Source organism: Schistocerca americana, chromosome 1 (genome assembly GCF_021461395.2).
Source record: "Schistocerca americana isolate TAMUIC-IGC-003095 chromosome 1, iqSchAmer2.1, whole genome shotgun sequence".
In the NCBI taxonomy this organism is placed as follows: Eukaryota; Metazoa; Arthropoda; class Insecta; order Orthoptera; family Acrididae; genus Schistocerca; species Schistocerca americana.
In genome coordinates this window covers 61,773,739-61,800,595 of record NC_060119.1, presented here as the reverse complement: position 1 = coordinate 61,800,595, position 26,857 = coordinate 61,773,739, and the positions used below count along the sequence as shown (strand labels likewise).

The following is a 26,857-nucleotide window of genomic DNA, read 5'->3' as shown; positions in this document are numbered from 1 at the left end:
CACAACATTCCCTCACCCCTTATGTGATTATACCATTCAGGGGCCTCGCAAATGTCGAACTTAACCACTAAGCCCAAATGGTACTCGGCTGTACACCTGCTGTTTCCATCGAACAGGAAGGCAGTGTACTTTCGACAGGATGGATCGAGCTCGATTGAAAACGGCTGTAATGTCAAAGGCTAATAGCCAAATTTTCCACTAGAATTGGCGCGATATGTCTGGAGTAGGTTCATGCCGTGTTCCTTCTTGCTCAGAGTGATCATTTAAAAACCCCGCATCGAGGTTACAACGGAACAGTCCGTTTTTCTAAGGAACAATCGCCAGCGAATTCACATATTCCGACGCGCTCCGCGATATGACTCCATCACCTGTACCGCTTTCGAGGTAGCTTTTCGGTTCTTCCGGGCCACTGAGTACGATTTCCTTGTCGGCAGCCGATGACACGTACTCTACAGTTGTAGAGCTCTCCCGGATATCGTCCCGGTAGGAACGAGAATGTATCCGTGAATTTCGTGATTGTTTTCTCCATTTCCTTCTCTGATCACGGCTCAACAGTGGGCTATCAAGGATACTCTTTCTAACTATTCCGATCGGATAATCCTCTACGTTCTCCACACTCACTTCTGATTGGTCCTCTGCACACTGGGTGCTATCTGCCGTGTTCCTTCTTTCTGGCTGAGACGTGATTAACTTATCTAGCCACTTGGACACATACAAACACCTGCGGTCGTCGGAATACCGTCTCACTTTGCAGAGTTCTCGATCGTGGACGGAACGACGTTATCTTCTACCACGGGCGAGTAGGCTTAATCTGCACTTCCGTGGTGCATCTCACAGTGCTTCTCAGCCATTCCTTTGCATTCTACGCCCCTCATGAGCTTCTCAGTTGCTGTGGTGGCTCCACTTTCAACCTTTGTCATTGTATAGGCGCGCCTGTAGTCACAGCATTTGACTGTGGGCTCTCTTTGCGCATTATTATGTTCCTTTTTGAACGTGTGTTCCGTACTCACGTGAGCGACGTGGGATGTCACCGTAGATTACTCAGTAACGGCCTGTGGCCCTCTAAATCCCAAAAGCGGTTGTGCGAGAGCCTCTAATTCACGGTCGCATCGTCCGTCATAGTCTCATTCGTCGGCTGTGTTCGTGGAATTATCATCACGACTTGTGGATGGCAAACTGACTTCATCAGGGACACACGTTCCCTCTAATAAGCCCCTTGTAGCTCCCATGTCCCATCTACGAAAATTACACTGTCTTTCATACATGTTACTAAATCAGTTGCGCTCTTAATGCTCTCTGCATCCCAGTCGACTGGACCTTCGAGAAAGTTAATCACAGTTTTTATTATCCACTCCACGACCATCGCTCTACTCGAGAGTAAGTTATCACCGGTTATGAAATCGGGCGAGAACCCGCCGATGGCAATTCCATTCACTTGGGAGCCACTTCTTCTGTCGCTCAGAGACGCCAGGTCCTGCTTTTCTATCTTCTTCCCTTTTGTCTCAAAAGTGGTAATTAGAGAGATTCCTTTTACAGGTATCACCTAATCTGCTACCGCTTTCCACCACTTTTGCGTAGAAGGACATCGAAAGTGCTGTCACTACCGACTCAGAATCCCGTCATGCTCTCGTCTTACTTACTTCCGTGGGTATCTCAATGAAGGTACACAGATTGTCCCCTTTTGCCAGCAACTCTGGGTCATTGTAGTACTGATCAATGCCATGTTACGCTGTGTGATTGCCAGTACCGCAAAGTGTGTGTGTCGCGTCCGTCCTCTACTGAGGAGTCCCCTGTCTTTGGTCATTCACTTGTGCGATCTCACGCTCCTCTGCTTGAGGTGAAACCGGAGACGGGGAAGCCCCATTACCCATTGGTTCTCTAATTATGCGACGCTTGCATATAATTCACGTAGTATCCGTGGTCCAGCGCTTCGCTCTTTCGTTGCTCTTCCTGGTGTGGACCATGGCGTCTATTACGCTATCGCCTATCCACTTCTTCTCTCCTTCGTCTGTTACTGTCCCAGTTTTAACTGCCTTTGCGCTGCACAAACACTTGTGGCGCCCTATTTTCTGTCCTCATTGCGTTAGTGTACGCCGCTCTTTGCTACACCTACACTTCGATTCGTGCAAACAGCTATTCTCTACTATCGAGGAGCTGTTCTCTCCATAGTGCCCCGGCGAGTGCACGTTGTACGTAACAGAAAAGAGAGAGCGCATAGCGTCACACCATCCCTCATCTGTCATTTTGTCGTCCAAGTATCCCTCCAGAACGACAAAGTGACCAACGTAAGTTTTTATGGGTTGGCGTGACTGTGACGCATACTGTCCGCTATATTTGCTCACCTTCACAGGTTCTAGTACACTGTGCTGGCATCTTTGTAACTACTGTTCTCGCAGATTGTTACGTCAAAGCAGGCAGCCTCCTGCTGGTCTGCCGTGCCCCAAGTAAAGCATTACATTCCGCCACTTCTTTTGCACGCAGATACGTGTCCAAATTCTCTAGGTATGTCTTCGAGTGGGTACTGTGTTTTCAAGCGAATTCAGGCAGTGGTATGTCCAACCCATGCATCGGAAATGCAGCCTGCAAATTCGTTTGTGTGACCTGAGTTGCGAAGACATTGCCTTGTCGTATTGCGGAGACTTGTTTGCTCGAGGACTGACACTCTTTTCTGTTTTTAATTGGACATTTTACTTTCCTCATCTATGCGTGCACAGATGCCAGTCATCTTCAGGTACACCCGCGTTTCTAGGTTCTCAATCTTCGTTCACGCGGTTGTGTCACCTCATCAAGGATTTCGGTGACCTCCTTCCGTACCTTTTTGGTATTGGGCACCAAATCGTATCTAGCTTCAGTGACTTGCCCATCAGTCTTCTGATTACAAAGTTCTAGCGCGGCTTCTAGTCTTTCAAGTCGTGCTTTATTCTGTTCTGTCATGGTGATCAACTGAGATGTGTGGTGTTCTGATATCGCAAGAATTGGATCCGGTGGACCCTGAATTTGCATATCCCCCACAGACGTGCCTGGTGTTTCCTCGCTCACACCTGAACTCTCCTTTATTTTCGATAAGGTTAGAAGCTGAAGTAATGAATTAAAATTTGTACCAAGGCCGTAAGTTGAACCCAGATCTCTTGCTTAATTGACAGATGTGCTGTCCACTACACTACCCTGTCATAGTGGTTCACATAGGTGTACGGATTACGCTAGTCTAATGCCCTCCATAGCATAAACCAATTCACACTTCAAACCATCTTTGATTTTTCCCATCTTAAATCGACAGTGTTGCCAAGACTCTCCGATACCGAGCTTTTATGTAATGGAGAAACCTGCCTTTACCTCTGGCGTAGGTAATGTATTGATCTCATGGAATGTCACTTTTCCTGGAGGTATACTGAGTTTCAGCTTTATCTTCGATAGGGATAGAAGCTGAAGCAATGAATTAAAATTTTTACCAATGTCAAGTCTTGAACCGAGGTTTCCCGTTTAGTAGACAGATGGGCAACTCTCTGCACCACACTGGTATTGTGGGAGCTGTCTCCTGCTCAAGTCACGGCCTTGGTAGAAATTTTAATTCATTTCTACAGCTTCTATCCTTATCGAGGATAAAGCTGAAATTCAGTATATCTCCAGGAAAAATTTAATTCCGTCTCCTCCTTTTGTCTTCCGGTTTCCATATTTATCAATCTCAGTTGTGTATAAAACTTGACCACAAACAAAAAGTGCTCGACAAAACCAACTGCCACGGACAATACGATGCTGTCTTATGTACACAAACTGTTATATTTCCCAAGAGCACCGGCAACTAAATATGTGTGACTTACAAGACACCTAAGTATCGTGAAGTAACGTATGATGAAATGTTAAGATTTTCACACTTTATTTAACATTGGCATGACGGTCCCCGAAACGACGATATAAATACACGTAATGTATTTTCAATTGCGGTTATGAACCACAATCGGCTGAATGACAAGGAAAATTTGTGTGAGAGCGGAACTAGAACCGGATTTCCTGCTTTACACGTGTGGTCGCCTTAACCACTTCAGCTGTCCGTGCACGAATCCGGCCAGACCCAAACTGCCGTCTGTCGTCGTCTGTGTGTCACAACCTGCTCTCACACGTTACGTGCACTGATCAGTCAAACCATGTAGACCACTGCCCACCGCGACGTTGGATGCCGCCTGGTGGCGTTGCGGGCACGTGTCGTTGTCTCAGGTAAGTCTCTTGAGTCGCGCAGATATTGGCCTCTCCACTTCCTGCGTCAACTCTCACGTGCAAGGAGACGGCAGGGATGCCAATAACGCCGCAAACGGTAACAGTAGACAGGCCCTGCATGACACCCAGCCAAAGATGAACAGATGTGCCATCCAGAACAACCATCCATTACCTACGGAGTACAGAAGCAGCGCCCCCGCCCATATACCTCTGTTCACCTCATGTCACAAGCCACAGTGGTTAGCGTAAGTGGAGGAAGAACACCTTTGTTGCTTGACGCATGGGGAAAAATTGGCTGTTGTGTTTCGGTACACAAGACCACGTAAGAGTATAGGTTCGTGTAATATTACAAAGCGATAAACCTCGCTTGGTGGTTGATAAATACTTGTGTGAGGGATGTTAGACAGGATAAGAAGGGGATCCCTGGTGCCTCCCCTGTCGTCGCTCACCAGCGAACGGGCCTTTCTTAACCATCTCCATTATTTAGCCACCCCGCATCAGCCTGTACCTTAAGTAGAACAATGCACCAACCCATTGCCACTGGACCGCAATTGTTATAGGACTACACCACGGGAAGGATGGTGTCCGAGCAGTCTCAGCATATCTGGGACGCCGTCTGACACCCTGCTTTGACCAGTCTCTGAGAGTGGACGGCAGTGGTTTAGCGTTCGTGAATCACGGTGACGCCCGAACGCTTCCAGTGTCTCGCTGAGTCCACGCCACGAAGCATCGCTCCGTCATAAGGACGGAGGATATTCTGCAGGCTGTGTGCCATTCCCTCAGAATTACTGAGATTCTTGCAAGAGATTACCACGATAAACTGTTCCACTTAATATGCAAGGTATATGAGACACGCAAAATGCCATCAGGCTTCAACATAATGAAATAATTCAAATCTAGAAGTTATGATGTGACAGGCGCGAATAATCGAACAATCAGTCTGGTAAGTCAGAGCTGCAAAATTCTGGTACGAATTATTTGCACGAAAATGGAAAAACTGGTGAAAGCCTACCTCGAGGAAGATGAGTCTGGAGTCTATGAAATGTTGTAAGATGCGAAGCTCCGCTGATCCACGATTTATCTGAGAAGACAAACTGCGGCGCAGGACTCGGATGGGAGAGAAGTTTGGCTGGAGGTTGTGCAAGCATGGGTTGTTAATCAGTCTTTGTTTTATTAAACAACAATTTACAATTCAAGAGTGGATACGCCTACAACAAACTCTTGCCCCCAACCTCTTTCAGTCATAAACTTCAGATAACAAATGACACCGGCCAGAGAGGAGTTAGTGGTGGTTCCTACGCTTTCCTGTACGCTTTCGCAGTACAGGTAAAGGAAAAAATCCGAAACTTGTTCATTTGAAATCATATCACGGCAAAAACAGTTTTTCTTTAAATCTGTCATTCGACTGTCCGTCTGTCCATATGTTAGAACCCCTTTTTCTCAGGAACGATTAGTCGTATCAAGCTGAAAAGTTACGTCATATACTAAACTCTATAGTCCCTACCTACATACTTATCGGGCTTGGTGTTGTAGCGGCAAGGTGCCTTATTGAAAACCGTGAGGTCACAGTTTCGAATCTCGGTGGGACCTCGGATTTTTACTCTTATTTTTAACCTAGCCTACACTTCGCAACGATGTGAGGAGCCGCTAGAAACAACACATGGTGCGGATTCCATGTTACGCTGTAGGGCCCCTGTCCCCGGTTGGATATCTGGTGTGCGTAAGGGACATGCAAGTTGCTGAATTGGAGTCCAATATAAAGACTTCGGCCGGGCCTCAGAACCGTACAAAGTCATTATCGTTATCTACATACATAATTAAGTTTTATGGGACCCCCAGAACTCAAGTCCTGCTCGCATTTACCGGTTTGTTTACACGAGAGATATCGTAGAAAAATCTGCAAAGATGAAAACCTTATGCTTGTAATACCGTACTTAACAAGTGGAAACAGCAACCAAGACAGCATTGCGGGGTTTCAGTCTGTCATTGTCTGAGTACGAGTGACACTTCGTTGTTTCCCGAACATTCAATAGCCACCACGATACGTCTTTCGATCGCATACGAGTGTCGCTGACAAGACGACAGGAAGTCCACACAATACCTCGATATTTTTCAGCGAATGCTGCACAATGAATGTCGCTCAGGGCTGCAGAACTATACCCCGGAAGACAGGAAGAGCGACTGTGAAAAGTCAATGCGACAGCGATGGCAGCCCTTTCTGCGGCGGCCTCATTATGTATCGCGCAAGTCGCGAGTCAGACGCGATAAAGGAGTGCGTGGCTCCGCTTCCGCACAGATCCTGGCCGATGTCAGACACAGACAAAGGACGCCCGAACAATGGCAGCTTTCCAGCTGTCAAGAGTATTGTTTGAGCGCAGGACCGGTAGCTGGTAGCGGCAGAACGAGTGGGGCGCGCCTCCAATAACTTTCCAGCATAATGCAGCGGAAGTGTAAAAGGAAGACAGACCCACAGATACTGCACATTTTTTCTTTCTGCGGAATTTCCAGGCAAGTTCACGCATAACTGCCCAAAAGGAGCAGACTTTCTTGTTGTTGCTGTTGTGGTCTTCGGTCCAAAGGGTGGTTTGATGCACATACTAGTCTATCTTGTGCAACCCTATTCATCTCTGAATAACTACCGTGACCCACATCCGCTTGAACCTCCTTACCCTATTCGTACTAATTTTTACCTCCCACGCTTCCATCCATATCGAAATTGACAATTCCTTGATGCCTCGGGAGATGTTCTGTCAACTGTTCCCTTAATTTAGTCAATGCGACATAATTGCTTTTTTTATCAGTTTGATTCAGTACCGGTAACTCCCGATTAGATATTCAATCTACGTATCCAACTTCACCAAACTTCTGTAGAGCCACTTGTCAGAAGCTTCTACACTCTTCTTGGCTAATAATAATGTCGTGTGACGAGGGCCTCCCGTCGAGTAGACCGCTCGCCTGGTGCAGGTCTTTCGATTTGACGCCACTTCGGCGACTTGCGCGTCGATGGGGATGAAGTGATGATGATTAGGACAACACAACACCCAGTCCCTGAGCGGAGAAAATCTCCGACCCAGCCGGGAATCCAATCCGGGCCCTTAGGATTGACAGTCTGTCGCGCTGTCCACTCAGCTAACGGGGGCTGAACTATTTATCGTCCACTTTTCACTTCCGTACAAGGTTACACTCCAGACAAATACCTTCATAAAAGATTTTCTAACACTTAGATTTATATTAAATGTTAACAAATTTTCTTCTTCAGTAATGCTTTTCTTACTGTTATCACTTTTTACTTTCTATCCTCTCGAATTCGGCCATTATCAGTTATTTTGCTCTCCAAATAGCAAAACTTATCTCATGCTTTTTTATGGCCTTTTCTAATTCCCTCGCCATTGCCTGATTTAATTTGCATACATTCCAATGTTCCTCGTTTACAATGCACGTTGCGTCGTAAGGCACTCCTAATTTTGACCCTTCTGTACATGCCTCGGTAGTAATGTGAGATTTAGTCTTTGTTGGGGCATATTTGCACGAACAAAAGTGGACAATGACCACTGTTCTCATTCAAGATAGGGTTGTGGTCATACTTTTGTGATTTGTAATGTAATTTTATTGAACATGGCAACATGAAACATATGTGTCACCACCCAGCCGCATGAATGCAAACCTCATTCCGTCGTCGATTCCCCCCCCCCCCCCCCCCTTACGCCCACCATCCCGTCCGCTCTCTCCCTCTCTCTCTCTCTCTCTCTCTCTCTCCCCGTCTCCCTCTCGCTCCCTCCCTGTCTCCCTCTCTCCCCTCCCCCTCCCCCTCCGCCTCCCCCTCTGCGAAGAACGTCTTTCTGACGTCACGTCACGCGTAATATATTTCTTACGAAAAATGTGAAGTTAATTCATCGGAAAGGGTGCCTGGCTAGTTACTGAAAGTCAGTCAGAAAATGGCGCAGAGTGTAGGTTCAGTTAATTCATCTAGTAAAGCGTCAGGCTAGTTGCAACAAGCCATTTAGGAAATGGCACAGTGTGTGTAAAGTCTGGGAACAGAGATCATTGGAATGGGTTACGGAATGTGAATTATCAACGACTAAAATATTGACATTGGTAACTAAATGTACCGAAACATTTCAAATATGAGTGAGTAACAGGAAAGTAAATACAAGCCCTCCCCAGGTATTTTGCCTGAGCAAAAACTAGAGACACGTGTTAAATGCGATTACAAGTTCTCATCTACAGTGCGACGAGAGCTAAGATACGGAAACGGTTACAACCTCCTGAGCCGGACGATACCTCGGACAAGCAGAAGCAGTTAGCCCTGAAGTATGGTGCAAGCAGGTCGGCCGCAGTGGCTGCGAAGACTCACATCTCGGATCACCGCGGTACGAAGGCGGACGGCGGTGCCAGTAGGAGTTTTGGACCACTTACCATAGGTGCACGTTAGAAAACTATCATCTAAATGAAGCAGCAGCAGCTAATGAGGAATCTTCCCAGATTTCAGCAGAACAGCACTCTTCAGCACTCCTTCTCCGACGTTCCAGCCGAACTGAATTCCCTCACCAGGTGCTCTCGCGCCATTACTCCGCTTTTTCATGACTTACTCTCATTGGTTCCCAGGTTCTGTATTCTGCAGGCACAGGGTTGTGCGTTACAAGGCTGTAACCCCCCACTAAGTCTTCTTGGTAGCACTCTGTGCGTCCGCCACACGAATTCAAACAGAAACAGGTAGCGATCAGCATTTCCATGTTTGGCTGCTACATTCTTCTGGGAATGAGTAAGTGGCCATTTCCGATCCATTCGTGTGCACGTACAGTTGTTCCACACTACTGCAGTCATTCTCCAGGAACAGTAGTCCTGCGTTCCCAAATGGACGAGATGTAACGTAAATACACTCACGTTCATATAAAACAGAACATATTGGACGACTAGAGACAGGACGTTCATATTCCCAGGTCATGTACATTAATATGTTCTGCAGAACTGATTAGCATTTGTACCTCGTCGGCCAGCGGGTTCACGTTCAACAACGATATTGCGGCGAAACACCACCTACATGTAAAATGTGCCTGCGGGACTCTTTGTCGTAATAAACCGAACGTAATGGATCAGTGTGACTCGAGCAGGCGTGCAGGATGCCTCTCATACGCATCCGCAAACCGTACCATCAAAACATTGAATTTGAAAGAGGGCGCATTGTTGGCATGAGAGATTGTAGTACATCAATTCGGGAAACCGCTACTCTTGTAGGGGCGAAGTGTTTCGGCAGTGCAACGGGTACGTGCAGAATGGTTTACGGAAGGCTGTAGAACACGAAAATATAGGCCAGGTCGCACGGCCCCGACCGCCCACAGAGAAGATCGACACCTCATCCGAATGGCATTTTAGGACAGTTCTACGTCCTCCTAGGCTATGGCGCAACAGTGGGAAAGTGTAACGCATCGTACAATTTCAGGGGCCATATTTTACGGCATGGATCACATGCGCGTCGTCCACTTCTCCGCCTACCTTTGACGAACGCGCAGAGACCTGCTAGACGGCAATGGCGTATGGAACAACGTCACTGGGAAGAGGAACAGCATCAAATAGTGTTTTCGGACGAACCCAGGTTCTGTTTGTTTGAAAATTATGGTCGTATTTTGGTTCGCCGCAGACAAGTGGCCTGGCATCACAGTGACTGGATTCGCACAAGACATACAGCGCCAACTCGAGGCCTTATGGTTGGGGTGCTATTGAATACAACCAAAAACCACAGGTGGCGCATGTTCAGGGCCACTGTAACCAGTGTGAGCTACGTGAAAGGCATCCTGCGACCCGTAGCCATACCCTTCCTGCGTAACACCCCAGACACCATTTTTCAGCAGGACAATGCACGATCACATGTAGCTGCACGAACACGTGTCACAGGATGTCAGCCTTTCGCCCTGGCCCGCCAGGTCACCAGACTTGTCGCCAATCGCAAATGACTCGTATATAGTGAAACGACGGGTGCAACACTGTGACCCAGTAGCAATAACCATACATGAACTATGGAAGCACATGAATCCAGCGAGGGTGGCTATACCACACGACGCCACTCGCGCCTTATACGCGTCGATGCCATGAAGCATTTGAACAAACTATCAGGTCCCTGTGCCTACTAGGCAACAGGAATCATGCCTGAACTGCTAATCATTTCTGCAGAACATACAAATGTACATATCCTGTGAATACGAGCTCCTAACTATAGTCGTTCAAGATGTTCTGTTTTTCCTGAACATGAGTGTGTGCTAGGTCATCTGCTAACAGACAGCTGATGAAAAGTTGACGTTCTCCTGAGGAGGCATGCCTTCTTTCCTAAGACTGAATATAACACATCAGAATATAGAATCATATCAGATACTCGACAATGGCCATCCAGCATAATACAGAACGCAATGAGAAGCCATTTGTTAGGAGTCAATGTTTCCTGGTTACAGCACCGCCCTAAACGAAAACGTTTGTGTAGTGGTGTCAACGGCAGGCTAAGAGTGGGACAGTAACTCACTACTCCTGCTGCTGCTAGTCTCCAACCAGTGGAATGTTGCAGGGGGTCCACTACTTGTTCTCGAGTTGCAGACACAGATGAGAATGAGCTGCAATGTGCTTGATGCACCAGGCAGCTATCCTCCTCCCTTGTGGTGCTCAGGCGTAGACGACTGCGACCTTGAAGAGTACACCTGCTCTCACGTCCCCATGCAGTCCAACGTTTGGCCACTGTCACATCCGAATGCCCCGCAAATAAGTATATTCCACGATTCGACCAGCCAAACGCAAACCCGCAATGTGGCTGTAATCTTCCCCCTTACTAGTCCGTTAATGCGGAATTTTGACCGTCATCGCGTGCACGCAAGGAAAATAGTTTTGGACAAGAAAAGCATTACCACTTAGTGGGGAGAAGCGTACAACAAGTTATCATGAACAACTTATTCCACTTCCTCTTGGGACACTGTCTATTAAACCCGCCGTTATTGACTAGTGGACTATAGCATCACAGCTTAAAATAGTCTGACCGTGTGCATCTGATAAAGGCTGATCGGTTAATATCTGTAGAGGAGTTGTTTCGTATCAAATCCAACAAAGCCAATTAGGATGTGAGGTAGCAATAATCGGTACATACTTTGTTGTTAATGTTCTACATATTTTTTCTAAACAGCACGAATGAGGCAGGTACTCCCTTCGTCTGGCAGAGTAGTAACGGTTTACTCATCCAGGTAGCCTATTAATATCGTCACGCGCCAATATTCTTCATATACCACTCAATACACAGTCCTCACTGCAATCCAAGTCGTCGGTGTCCGGCGCGGTTGTCGCGTAATCACGGTCCACAAATGAACACTTAAACACATCAAACAAATTACTCAATTTACGGCATTTACATATTTGCTTCGAGCGACACACACAGCCGTTATACAATTCTAAACGCGTCGGCCGTCCTACCGAAATCCGCCCTGCTCGCTTAGCAGCCAACAACTTACTTGCTCGGAGTCTCAACACTGACTACTCTCTGGCGCACTCGGCGCTCGACTATCGATAGTATCTACTGCGATCTGTGTGAGGCAAAGATATATTATTCTCAATACGTAACGGGCGGTTGACCACTTACACTCTGCTCTCAACTTGTTTAAATTTTGATTGGTAGACTTAAAACAGTGACATCGCACATGTGAAGTACGGAACTAAAGGGGGGGGGGGGAGGTCGGGATTGATTTGGGGGAAGAGACCAAACAGCGAGGTCATCGGTTTCATCGGATTAGGGAAGGATGGGGAAGCAAGTCGGCTGTGCCCTTTCAAAGGAATCATCCCGGCATTTGTCTGAAGCGATTAAGCGAAATCACGGGGAACCTAAAGCATGATGGCCGGACGCGGCATTAAACCGTCGTCCTCACGAATGCAACGAAAATTGGTACCAAGTAACTCCAGTAATCTACGACAGACTCAACTGAAATAACGTGGAAAATAATTAACATGCTCGCATTCCCGTTCACTATCCAAACTATAACGCGGCCAGCAGTATTTGTTTGACTGCACGTGTCGCAACAGAAGGTTGTCACAAACGTTTCCATAAACACAACAAGTCAAGCAATAATGAGAAATGAAAGTATTTGTTTTGTTTTGTTAATGAATTCAAATGTACTAATTGGAGCAAATATGAAATTACGTTATTTAAAATGATTAACTTTAGGTAACCTTGTGTTACAGCAGTAAGTTCCATCTACATCTACATTTATACTCCGCAAGCCACCCAACGGTGTGTGGCGGAGGGCACTTTACGTGCCACTGTCATTGTTGTGGGTTGGCAGGAGAGCCAACACCGGGTTACTAGAGGAAGCCGAAAGATACGCCTTTTAGCTCACGCAGGCTGGCGCGAGGTCTGGAACAGGGCAACGAAATTAGACTTTAGAAAAACGGACGTAGCTGGTGGAATACTTAACTTTAATCCATTACTGATGAGCGTCGCTCTTGACGATACATGCATCACAAGATAAATAGCAATTGATAATGGCGCCTTGCTATGTCGTAGCAAATGACGTAGCTGAAGGCTATGCTAACTATTGTCTCGGCAAATGAGAGCGTATTTTGTCAGTGAACCATCGCTAGCAAAGTCGGTTAACTGGGGCGAGTGCTAGGAAGTCTCTCTAGACCTGCCGTGTGGCGGCGCTCGGTCTGCAATAACTGATAGTGGCGACACGCGGGTTCGACGTATACTAACGCACCGCGGCCGATTTAAAGGCTACCACCGAGCAAGTGTGGTGTCTGGCGGTGACACCACAGTCATTACCTCCCTTTTCTGTTCCAGTCGCGTATGGTTCGCGGGAAGAACGACGGTCTGAAAGCCTCCGTGCGCGCTCGAATCTCTCCCTCTCCTCGGGAGGTATGAGTAGGGGGAAGCAATATATTCGGTACCTCATCCAGAAACGCACCCTCTCGAAACCTGGCGAGCAAGCTACACCGCGATGCAGAGCGCCGCTCTTGCAGAGTCTACCACTTGAGTTTGCTAAACATCTCCCTGTGACGGCGCCGCTCTTCTTTGGATCTTCTCTATCTCCTCCGTCAACCCGATCTGGTACGGATCCCAAACTGATGAGCAATACTCAAGTATAGGTCGAACGAGTGTTTTGTAAGTGACCTCCTTTGTTGATGGACTACATTTTCTAAGCACTCTCCCAATGAATCTCAACCTGGTAACCGCCTTACCAACAATTAATTTTATATGATCATTCCACTTCAAATCGTTCCGCACGCATACTCCCAAATATTTTACAGAAGTAACTGCTACCAGTGTTTGTTCCGCTATCATATAATCATACAATAAAGGATCCTTCTTTCTATGTATTCGCAATACATTACTCCTAAGAGTAACATTTACTTATATTCAGAAAGTTTCTGAAATTTGCAGGCTATGTACGTTGAAGTATTGTGATTAATGTAAAAATTACTGAATTTAATAATTGACTTTCAACACATTTGCAATCTTGAAACACGAACCAAGCCAACACAAAATACCACTATGACGATTTCCATAAAATTGACATATGCAGGTTCAATATATTCATTGACTTGGATTTTGAATTTCCAGAACCACTTCAACTGAAGTTACTTCAGGTTACTTTTCATTTAAATTGTAATAATGTCTTTGTCGCTGAATATTATTAGTGAGCAGAGCAGTTAACTTACGAAGGCTTCATTACTAATTACATTCAGTTATTTTTCCAGTACGCAAGCAATAGAGGCAGTATTTCTCTTTCATTAAAATTCTTTTAGCTTTAAGCAACGACATTCGGATGTTAAATAATACGAAAGAATCCAATGACATTCGATACTGATTAGACTGCGGATCTAAGTTAGTACACATATTACTTTTTATTCAAATCAAGTCCACTAAAAAAAGTCATTGGATAGTACCTCACAATATTTCAAAACGTGAGCAGAAATGAAACGATCTTACAATTCGTTGGAGATGTCAAGGCGCCGTCTTCGCTGTCGTCGAGAATGCCGCTGTTGCTCCATATTATATTGTGGGCATACTTCGATTAGCAGGATCGTGGTGTTGCTCAAGTGTGTCGTGCTCCTTGTACCACGCATTTAACAACTGCTGACTTTGCACACGGCACGCACCTCGCGCGTGCACTCGCTCTCGCATCTGGCCATCACGTACCTCTCCTGCGCACTCGCTCTGACGTCACCCTCGCGTCCAGAGAGAGCACTAGATCCTCCCTGCCAAGCAGTACTACATTTCCCTGACTTTCGCTAGCGGCAGTAACACAGTAAAATTACATCACATTACAGAAATACGTTATATAGGTTACAATACCTGTACCATTTCGGTTTACAAACAGCATCTTTAGGATTTAAAAAAATCACCTCTACAATATACAGGGTAGACTGGTTAAATATATAATAAGAGAAAACCTAATAACTTGAGACGTAATTAAGATATTTAGTGACGGTTTGCTTCTGGAAGTATGGTAACTACAATTTTTTTTTCTGTTTGCTCGGGACAGTTGGTACCACGTGCGCATGCGCATAACTCCTCTGTTCACGTAAAGGGTCAGGAACCATGTAGATACTACAGCAGAACGTGTTCTATAGGCTTTCTCTAGCGAAGCTATTACACCTGTAAAACGCCGTTTTCGGCGCGATAATTGACTGCGACCAACTGATTGTACCCATTTAGTTAATAATCAAAAAACAGGACAAGCGGATTCTGGAAACTGGGAGTTAGCTTTCAATATCGGACTACCAATCCAAGCACGCAATTCCAGAGCCTACTGTTGAGTAAGTCCTACAAGCCGAGGACTCGGAAAATCAATCCGACAAGCAAATAGGAAGTTACAATTACATCGATGTTTTCTATAAAAGGTTGCGTCTATGAGCCTAAAAACTTCGTCAAAAATGAAGACTGAGGAAAGACAGCGACGGAAGGCGTTCTCGGATAAAATTCTGGCACTAATAGATGAAACCGAGGCATTCCTCGATTTCATCTGTGTTTCGCACAGTGCTACATTCCACACTTTCAGCATGACAAACACCCACAGTTACCGCATATAGGAGCTGAAGCCCCCGCCCCCTCCCCACACGTAGTGATAGAGTGCGAACGTGAATCTCCGAATCTCTGTACGTCCATCTTTCCAAAGATGGTTGCGGGACTTGGCTGTTCAGTACAGGATGTCATATCAAACACCGTTCAGTCGTCTAATTTCCAAACTGTTATTTTTATTTGGATATCAGTTTCGGCGATTTACTACGCCATCTTCAGGCCCCCATGCACAGACAACAATGGTAACAGAATGAGATACACTGAAAAGCCAAAGAAACTGGTACACTTGTCTAATAACATGTAGGGCCCCGCGAGCACGCAGAAGCGCCGCAACACGGCGTGGCACGGATCTGACTAACATCTGAAGTAGTGCTGGAGGCGAGTGTTACCATTAATCCTGCAGGGCTGTCCGTAAATCAGTAAGAGTGCGTGGGGGTGGACATCTCTTCTGAACAGTACGTTACAAGGCATCCCAGATGTGCTCAACAGTGTTCATGTTTTGGGAGACTGGTGGCCAACGGAAGTGCTTAAACTCAGAAGAGTGTTCCTGGAGCCACTCTATAGCAATTCTGGACGTATGGGGTGTCGCATTGTCCTCCTGTAATTGCCCAAGACCGTCGGAATGCACAATGGACATTAATGGATGCAGATGATCAGATAAGATGCTTACGTATGTGACACCTGTCAGAGTCGTATAGAGACATATCAGGGGCCCCATATTACTCCAACTGCACACCTTTACAGAGCCTCCACCTCCTTGAACAGTGCCCTGCTGACATGCAGGCTCCATGGACTCATGAGGTTGTCTCCATACCAGTACACGTCCATCCGCTCGATACAATTTGAAACGAGACTCGTCCGGCCAATCAACATGTTTCCACTCATCAACAGTCCATCGTCGGTGTTGACAGACCCAGGCGAGGCGTAATTCTTTGTGTCGTGCAGTCTTCAAGGGTACACGTGTGGGCTTCCAGTTCCGAAAGCCCATATCGATGACGTTTCGTTGAATGGTTCACACGCTGACACTAATTGAAGGCTAGCACTGAAATCTGCAGTAGTTCGAAGAGGGGTTGCACTTCTGTCACGTTGAACGATTCTCTTCAGTCGTCGTTCGTCCCGTCCCTGCAGGATCCTTTTCCGGCCTCAGCGATGTTGGAGATTTGACGTTCTATTGAATTCCTGATTTTCACGCTACACTCGTGAAATGGTCGTACGGGAAAATCGCCACTTCATCGCTACCTTGTAGATGCTGTGTCCCATCGCTCGTGCGTCGACTATAACACCACGCTCAAACTATCTTAAATCTTGATAACCTGCCGTTGTAGCAGCGGTAACTGATCCAACTTTTGCGCCAGACACTTGTTGTCTTATATAGACGTTGCCGACTGTAGCGCCATATTTTGCCTGTGTACAAATACCTGTATTTGAATACGCATGGCTTCACCAGCTTCTTTGGTGCTCTAGTGTGTGTGTGTGTGTGTGTGTGTGTATGTGTGTGTGAAAGCGCGCGCCCTGCGCGCTCACTTTCGTTGATGGGACCCAGATAAAATGTTAGTAAATTCTTTGCCATTGTTCTGAGGTGTTCATTATATAACCTTCATCTGTGTCATACTGCTTAAACACATTCTATAGATAGTTAACATGGTATATATGCTGTAGCTAATGATAAAATACATACAGACGTAAGACGTGGACTCACAATTCGTGTGTGTATGTAATATTGTAATTGGTCTGGTCCACCAGCTTCAGTGATTTTCCATGTAGTTTTAAGGACGTGTGAGATAATTCTGTGGTAACACATTTTATTGAATAAATTTAGAGGTTTTCAGTTGTTTGGATTCAAACCGAAGTTCGGCAGCGCTCCTTCTGCTGATATTCACACTTATTCTAGGTGTGTTTCTCCAGTCGGATTGTGGCGTGAAAAGAAAAAAAAAAAGAAAGTGTTACTGTGGGAGGAAGCACGTAACTTCTTCTCGACTAGGAATACACCAGAGTGCTAATGTAGAGAGCCTCCTGTCTTTTGCCTTTCGGCCAAGGGTAAAAACTCTGGGAAAAGCGATGTCTAGAAGTGGTTTCACTAGTATGTTACCAAACTGGTACATTAACTAATGAAGTCTGTATACCGGCAGGTTGCTTGTACAGCAGTTGAGCTCGACTATTATTCTGACTGGCAAACATATCCATTGCTCTGTTGTTGAAGTTTAGTCTGATTTCCTCGTTGCGAATAGAACAAACAGCCAGTGAGTTCACCCTTTCCTGACCCATACTGCTCCTGAGGAATGTTTTAATTCTTTTTAAAGTACTCAAAATGGGCTCTGTTCTGTTGTTGAAACGTGTATTTAGTGCAATTTGCAATGTTTTGTGCACTTCAATGAACTATTATTCAAAGGAATGTCCCACAAGAAAGGCGAACAGCTCAAAACACGACGTAATGCCTTTAAAAGTATTATTGTGATAAATCACTGACAGTTCATTTTTCAGTTTATCATAACAGATAAAGGGACTGTGACTTAGTGAAAAAATGTTGGCCGAATTGGTTAGGAAATGTTCTCTGTGTGAAGCAAACCTTTTGGATCAGTAATTTCGAAGCTACTGAACACATGAGGGTTTCGGAATCTTCCTTTCAGTTGGTTGGTCACAATGGCACACACTTCTTTGGCATCTGGTTCAGTGCTACGTTGGAAGGTTTTATTGAAGGAGCAAAACAGTCATCTTCAAAAACTCGATACCTTTCAATGTTCTCTCGTATTTGAAAAACAGATGACTAAAAGTGACCAAATGCATTTCTGTGTAGTAATGGCATTTGCAATCTGCATCTGAACCGCGTTATACGAAATACCAACATGTTTTATACCCTCGTAGAAAAAAAATTAGCAGGAACAAAGTCTAGATTGCGAAGTAAATTTCTTAAAGCAAATGCTTCTCTTATTGTAATCTCATCCCACAAATCTTCTTACTCAATCTTTTCAAAACGTTCCAATAAGTGTAATCTGTTTTCTTGAACATTAGTCACTACGCGAGAGTCCCACCTAGTTGAAGAGACTGAAGGAATTCTCTTGTTTCAGTGTGTCTATAACAAATCACTTCGCTTAGGCGATGAAGAGAAAGATGTAAATCCAGAAGTACTTTCAAAATCGAACGTTTATATTTTTACTGAATAAGCAAATTCATTTGGTGCGCATAACAGTGGGCATGCTTGGAACGTGGGGAAGTATTCTGCGTCAGTCTATGCAGCACCATGGCTGCCACTCTTTACTCTGGCGCCATCGTATGCCTGAGCGATGAGTTTTTCTTGACTTCTTTTTTAGACGCTCACTAAGCCCACATGCTGTTCTGTCATTAATACTTTCAAAAGTTTCTTCCCCTTAATATGCCGCAGTATAGTGATAAATTCACTTCTGCACGTATCATCTGTTGTTTCATATGCCTCCACAGAAACAAAAGTGGCAAGATTAATGTATTTAATAAGTTATTCAATGGAAACTTGATACATACAGTCTAAAAGTTTGTTTTGTATGATGTGTGAGGTATATTTACATACAGAACAACTAGAACTGCTTAAGTGGTCATATAACACGCTGTCAAGATTTCCTAGAAGAGGTAACAAATCCAACAAATTGCAACGGTTTGCTGCCTCCCGTTTTCCATTGTGAGCCTTTAGTGTTAACTCATGAGCTCAACAAAACATAAGTACGAAACCTCCAGCATGCTGGAGTAGCTGTTGAGTAGCAGTACTACAAAAAAACCAGTCCAAAGTTGCAAATTTTGCATTTTTTATTCACACGATGACTAGTTTCGGGCAGAGAACCATTTTCAAATCATCCTACATAGCAGAAAAACAAATTTACTGTCACGTATAATACGGGTATTACCAAATTTTTAAGTGTATGCCAAAAATACTGAATATATAGTTTCAAGTGATGGATATGATGTTCATATTTAATCATTTTTTTGTTCCAACGTGGCATATAGCTTTGTAATACGCGCCGTATGTGGCGCTGCTGTGTTTTACTGTTCAGTGATTTTAAGTATTTGACTGTTTTGGAAAAGGTTTTAAAATCATTAATTTTATTGTTGACTTGTACGGTTATTGTATTAATCGTTGTATTCTTGACAGTTGGAGAATATTTTATTAAATACAAAAAGGCCTCCTATATCCCGACAGGGCGCACCCTTCTCCAGGTTTCCTTACGGCAGCGGAAGGAGAAGACTGTCAGTTGTCTGTATGCGCTGTAACTGTTCGTTGCACACCTCTGTCGTGGTTTTCACACACCACTCTCGACTGTGCTACGTAAGTCTTCAAACGATAGTTCTGTATTTTTGGCATTTGGATAAAAAATTTGGTAATACCCGTATTAAACAGCAGATTAAAATTGGCTTTCCGCCCTGTACGATGATTTGAAAGTGGGTCTCGGCCCCAAACTGGGCATCCAGTGAACAAAAAACAGTAAAATTTCCAACTTTCGACTGGTTTTTCGTTTTACTAAAAACATAAGCATTCTAGTATTCTGTCTAATATGTGTCTGTTCTATGTAATTAATTCATTATGTTTCTGAATTGACATTTTATATGCCGAATCAATCTGAACAGCAATGTTAATTGTGCCAAATATTTTGTGTTTACAGCATTTTGTAAATGAAGTCCACTTTCTTCATGTTTCTTTACTCGTTCATTTAAATACTTTAGATCCTCACAGCCGACTGTTATCCAAAATCCATCTTCACCAAATAACACACAATAGAAAAATTTTTGTTTCTGTTCACTCACTGTTAACCAAGACCTTTTACAGAACCATGCGTTGCAGAAAGATCTCTTCTTTTTTCCGTCGATTTGAGACGTCAAGAAATCTTTTGGTTGATGTGCGCCTAACCACTTGATTTCCAGCTTGTCTTCCATAGATAATAAATGACAGGGCATTTTAAGCAAACAGTCTACGAGGATTGCCCAGAAAGTATTGCACCGCAATTTTTTTTTTCTCAGCTGAAAACAATGCTACGAATGGAAACGTTACGTATGTATTATTTGAAGTTTCCCGAGTGATCGCGGCAAGTTACCGTCACTTCCAACAGATAGCGTAGCTACAGAACAGTTTCAAAATGGCGTCTGCAGGTGATGTACTTTATAATCAATGTGCCGTCATTGAATTTTTCGCTGCAGAGAAAGAAACTGTGGGGAATATTCATAAACGCTTGTGCAAAGTCTATGGAGCAACTGGTATCGACGCAAGTACAGTTAGTCGCTGGGCACGATGGAGTGAGGTCATCAGAAGGCGTTTCGGCGGAGATCCACGATTTGCAGCGGTCTGGGAGACCATCCACGGTTGTCACACCTGACATGTTGCAGCGAGCTGATGTTGTCATTCGCTATTAAAGGATGCCATTCGTGGGAGATATTTTGGGGACTATGGGGAGGTGATTCACACAGAGAAGCACTGGCTCCGCCACCAGGAGAAGGACTGGTACCTATAGGGCATACACGCCCTTGTTTCATGCTGGAGGAAGGCCATTGAATGGGATGGATATTAGTGCAAAAATAGGTTGTGTAGATATAACACACATCCTTTGGCGTGTGTAATTCTCATATGTTCAATAATGATTTCTTGAATAAAAATTGCGGTCATTAGTTTCTGGGAAACCGTCGTACTTTACTCATTTTAAAATTACTGTATGAACACTCGATTTAAAAACACACGGTTCCAGAATATGGGACACTGCTGAGAGGTGACCTCATTTGCTGTTTACCACATTTCCAATTGATGAATGGCAGTAGGGTGCAGGGGGAGGAAGGAATGCAGTAAGACACGTGACAGCAACTACAATTAGGTGTTGTGTGCCCAAGCTGAATGGTCCGAAACGTTTCGAAGACTTGTGGGCGAGGGGAGGAGAATATGGGAGGGACAGCGGCGTTTGATGGGGCGCCGGGATAGATGAGTACGGGTGAGGTGGTCCGTGCACCAAGCCCACGCGAGCTGGCCCTGAGCTGCACTGGGGTGAAGGCCGAGATGTGGAAAGGGAACAGCTCAGTCGTGTCACTGCGTCTGCAGTTTTAGGAGACGGGGGTGTGGGGGCAGTAAGGGCCGTCTCCCACTGGTCACACAGTATGGCTCGGGTATGGGGAATGAGGGGTAGACGTGCCCATCCACTGAGGCCTACGCTCACTGGCCTACACCTGTGCTTCGGCGATGGGTGGGGTGGAGTTTACATCTTGCTTACATTTCACAACACATACTGACGTTGTTTTAGAATTGTTACTGAAAGCTTGTCACACATGTCGGTTGTATGTATTTCTGTTCTTAAAGGATTTCGATTATGTGAAATATTGACCAGCTATTCACAATTACATTTTTCCGTACATGTATTGTTGTGATGATGTTATGTTCATGAATAAATGAAAAAAAAAATGCGCGTAACTTTGGCGCATAATTTTTGGTAATCGCGATTGCGTTCGCGCGGTGCCGGAATAAAAAAAAAAGGGGGGGGAGACCACTTGTTCGCGCCACTGTCACTGCGGGCCAAGAGTGTGGAGGGAGTAGAGGGGCTGCGGGCTGCGGGCCACCTGCCGATGGTCTCTGGGCTTTTGATGAATGGGATGGGGAAAGAGAAACTGGTTCGTCACTGCAGAATGATACACTTTCTGTGTGTCTGCAACAGAGAGAGCTCCACCTGTGTATGTCTGGTTTCTGGCAGTCGTACTACGCCACAGTCATGTCATGCTCAATACGTTTCGTACAAAACAGAAAAAATAACAAAATTTTTGGTAAGGCCAGGCCCCTCTGGCCGATTTGAATGAAACGTCCCTACCACAGCACTTCAGTATTTACCTGTACATGTATCTATTTCCATTTTCAAACTTTCTGACCTATAGGCGGACAATTATTAAACTATATGAAATAAAATCGTCTTAACTTCTGAACGGTTTGCATTAGGACGCTCAAAATGTATTGTTGGCCACAGCTCACAATGGAGTTTAGTGTGCGCTGTAGGGCTTGGTTCAGCGATCAAGCCTCCTTTCATTTGGATGGCTTCGTCAATAAGCAAAATTGACGCATTTGGGGGACTGACTATTTGCATTTCACCATCGAGAAGTCGCTTCATCCTCAACGGCTGATTGTGTGGCTTGCAGTGTCCAGTCACGGAATAATCGATGCGATATTCGTCGATGGCACGCCGACTATGAAGATTTTGAAAGAGTACTTCATCCTCGTTATTCATACTGACCCTGATTTCAACAAGATGTGGTTCATGCAAGACGGAGGTCGACCCCAACGAAACAGGAGAGTGTTTGATGTCCTTGAGGAGCACATTGGGGACCTCATTAAGTCTCTGGGGTACCCAGAGGGCACTAGAATAGGCCTCGATTGGTCGCCTTATTCTCCAGATCTGAACACATGCGATTCCTTTTTGTGGGGCTATATTAAAGACAAGGGTACAGCAAGAACCCCCAAACCATTGCAGAGCTGAAAACAGTCATTCACGAGATCATCAATCAGCGGGCCATGCAGAATTTTGCTATTCGTCGGTGACACATCATTGCCAATGATGGCAGGCACATGGAACATGTCATAACCTAAATCCAAATAACGGCAGTGACGTTAAAATATTGAATAAAGTGTGTCCACGCCGTAGTTTGTAACTAATTTACGTCTTCTTTCATATGCACACATCAAAAAACGGATTGCATCACCTTGGTTCCAAGAGTTCCGGAACCTGAACAGAAAACTGGAATAGAGATCAACATAAACATCATTTCCGCCCTTTTTATTGCTCATGAAAACCACACGTTGCATGTTGTACCACAGTACAGCGGGACCTTCAGAGGTGGTGGTCCAGATTGCTGTACACGCTCTAATACCCAGTGGCACGTCCTCTTGTACTGATGCATCCCTGTATTCGTCGTGGCATACTATCCACAAGTTCATCAAGGCACTGTTGGTCCAGGTTGTCCCATTCCTCAACGGCGTTTCGGCATAGATCCTTCAGAGTGGTTGGTAGGTCACGTAGTCCATAAACAGCCCTTTTCAATTTATCCCAGGCGTCTTCGATAGGGTTCATGTCTGAGGAACATGCTGGCTACTCTTAAGCGATGTCGTTATCCGGCCGGCCGTTGTGGCCGAGCGGTTCTAGGCGCTTCAGTCTGGAACAGCGCGACCGCTACGGTCGCAGGTTCGAATCCTGCCTCGGGCATGGATGTGTGTGATGTCCTTAGGTTAGTTAGGTTTAAATAGTTCTAAGTTCTAGGGGACTGATGACCTCAGATGTTAAGTCCGATACTGCTCAGAGCCATTTGAACCATTTTTTGTCGTTATCCTGAAGGGAGTCATTCACAAGATGTGCACGATGGGAACGCGAATCGTCGCCCATGAAGACGAATGCCTCGCCAATATCCTAAGCCGATATGGTTGCACTATCGGTCGGAGGATGACGTTTACGTATCATACAGCCATTACGGCGTCTTCCGTGACCACCAGTGGCGTATGTCGTCCCCACATAATGCCACCCCAAAACAGCAGGGAACCTCCACCTTGCTGCACTCGCTGGAAAGTGTGTCTAAGGCGTTCAGCCTTACTGGCGTACCTCCACACAGATCTCCGACGATTGTCTAGTTGAAGGCATATGCGACACTCATCGGTGAAGAGAACATGATGCTGATCCTGAGTGATCCATTCGGCATGTTGGTGGGTCCATCTGTACCGTGGTGATGGTGGTGGTTGCAAAGGTGGACCTCGCCATGGACGTCGGGAGTGAAGTTGCGCATCATGCAACCTATTCCACATAGTTTGAGTCGTAACACAACGTCCTGTGGCTGCACGAAAAGCATTATTCATCATGGTTGCGTTGCCGTCAGGGTTCCTCCGAGCCATAATCTGTAGTTAGGGGTCATCCACTACAGTAGTATCCCTTCGGCGGCCTGAGCGAGTTCCAGTCTCTCTGTATCTCCTCCATGTCCGAACATCGCTTTGGTTCACTTCGAGACGCCTGGACACTTCCGTTCCTGGCAAAAAGTAACAATGTGGACACGTCGACCCGTGGTATTGACCCTCTAGGCATGATTGAACTACAGATAACACGAGCCGTGTACCTCCTTCCTGGTGGAATGACTGGAACTCATCGGCTGTCGGACCCCCTCCGTCTAATGGGCGCAGCTCATGCATAGTTGTGTACATCCTTGGGCGGGTTTAGTGACATCTCTGAACAGTCAAAGGGACTGTGTCTGTGATACAGTACCCAGATCCAATGTCTGTCTTCAGGAGTTATAGCAACTGGGGTGATGCAAAACTTTGTTTGATATGTGTGCAGTTCGATAATTGCAGCCTTGCGGACAATTGTGGAGCACCTTGGACAGGCCAGTGACAGTGGGACTTGTTGACGTGAGCGGGTGGCGCGCGCTCGCTCTCTGTTGCAGGACGAGGTGATCACCAAGTCGCTGCAGGTGCTGGACGCCGGCAGCGGGCTATGATGGCCGGCCCGGGCGGCGGCCGCGGCCGGGGGCGGCGGGGGCGGCGGCGGCGGCGGCGCGCCCGGCGTGCGCCTCTTCCGGTGGCTGGTGCGCGGGCCCGCCTCCCAGCACGCGCTCGCCGCCTACGAGGCGTCGCTGCGCTCCCACTGGGCGGCGCACTGCGCGCTCGGCGCCGGCTAGCCACCCCCGCACCGCCGCCGACGCCTACGCCGACGCCGGCCACGCTGCTTGCGCTGTACGCCGCACGCACATTCGTCTCGCCTCACGCATCCGCAGGCCGCCTCCCGACGACGAATGGACAGGACTCGAGTGATGGTACACAGACAGTGCAAACGTTTTTGTTGTCGCTTCGCGCCCTCGCTGCCGTTAAGTGCCTCTGAAAAGGATCTATGTGCCAGCATTGCCTTCGGGGAAGCACCTCCGCTCATCTGGCGGCGATTCAGCCACTGCGTTCCCAATCGTACACACACACAAACACACACACACACACACACACACACACACACACGAGACAGTTCTTCCCGGCACGAGAAGTCAATCCAACTCAAAACACGTATCAGTGCAGCCAATAATTTCATTTTAGGTACGCAAACTTTTCAAATATTTCCGAGACCTCTAGTAGCTCTGGAAGGCAACTAAATGGTCGGAGACGATAGTGGCCACTTCCAATCAGAACCCAGGAAGGCGGCGTGCGCGTTCCCTTCTGTCAGATGAGTGCCTGTCAAACTAACAGACATAAGACTTCCCCGTTTCCCTCCTGAAGTTTTGTTTAACAAGAAGCAGAAGCCCGCAAAGCAGCACGAAATACAGACACGTAGAACGGCTGCTTCGCTTTAAGCCTTGTGACAATTTATTATATGCGCTTCTCCGGAGCTGCGTACGACAAAGGTCTGCCCGACGATCCGTGCAAGTATTTGTTTTGCGTACGTGCCCAACTGTATTGCGCTGTGCAGCTGCAATCTTGAATTACAATTGTGACAAGAAAAAAAATTCATCTAAGAAAAACAGATTCCATCTGTCAGCCAATGCTGTCACGCAAAGACAATCATAGTTGTTTCTGCCACCTCTCCTAACACATCGTCTAGTAATTGGCATGCCTAACCTTGGATAAGCACTACGAAACCCCACACAAAACTTTGGAATTTTCCAGAAATCAGTCCGTTCGATGGTTTCCATAATATTCCGGAACTAACTGCAGCAGAATCCTCACTAGAGGATATAAATGAGTACCGCCTCGGCCACAATACAGACAATATGTGATCATAATCTGGTATTGGCTAAGACACTACTGATATGTAGTTCATACATAGCATTTCCAATGCATATTTGGTAATGAGTACCATGATGCATCCTTTTTAATCTAAAAATAATAGTAAAATTGTCAATGCAAAACAATTGCGAAAACAAGGGAAAGTAACGTACACTAACAGCTAACAAGTGCCACTGCAGTTCGTCTGGACTACTAAGAAATTTGAGAAATATTTCCCCTCAGTTATTTCAAGAAGCAGACTTGCGCTATATTTTCTTATTGTTCCTCAAAATTTTTCTCACATGTGAGAAACAATGTTCGTGTCTCCAATCAGTCTGATGACCAGTCGAGCTCGCTAGTAAAATGCTTGAGCATAAGGATGACAAAGGCACTTACACCTTTTACATCATACTCGAAGATATTTTTACTGCCATGTTGAGCTACCCTTTGTTTTGACACCATCTGTTATGACAGGACGTCCTGTTCCTACCAGGATTCAAAGATCTCAGAGTATTTAATTATTGTTGTAAAAAGACATTTTATAAACAAAATTTTCAGCATAAAATTAAGCACTACTTGCTGCTTATCATATCACATTACTTAAATGGTCATATGCAAATGTATTTTTTCGTGTTATGTTTCAATAGAAATGATATTGATTAAGATGCAATGAAAATATGATTAGGAAATTTTCCTGTATTTAGACTGATGCTGGTGACCATATTGAAAGATCATTGCGTTACATTTCTGCTGGGGCACGTAGGTAATTGTCACTTCATTTCCAAAACTACTGATTGCAAATTAATTCCTAGTTCATCTTATTTCTCTTCTTATCAAGATATGAATACTGTGTGGTGTTGCTGTTTGTTTCTTAAGAATGAAACACCCTTACATTG

At 45.6% G+C, this 26,857-nt stretch overlaps 1 protein-coding gene across 1 annotated transcript in view; it reads left to right on the top strand.

The window, feature by feature from the left end:
* Window positions 1–24,724, top strand: part of LOC124624204 (calsenilin) — a 201,374-nt gene extending 176,650 nt beyond the window's left edge. Inside the window, exon 5 of the mRNA XM_047149092.1 lies at window positions 24,659–24,724. Within this exon, the coding sequence (XP_047005048.1) occupies window positions 24,659–24,712 (54 nt within the window). The 3' untranslated portion in view covers window positions 24,713–24,724. The remainder of the gene's footprint in view (window positions 1–24,658) is intronic.
* The last annotated feature ends 2,133 nt before the right edge of the window (window positions 24,725–26,857 follow it).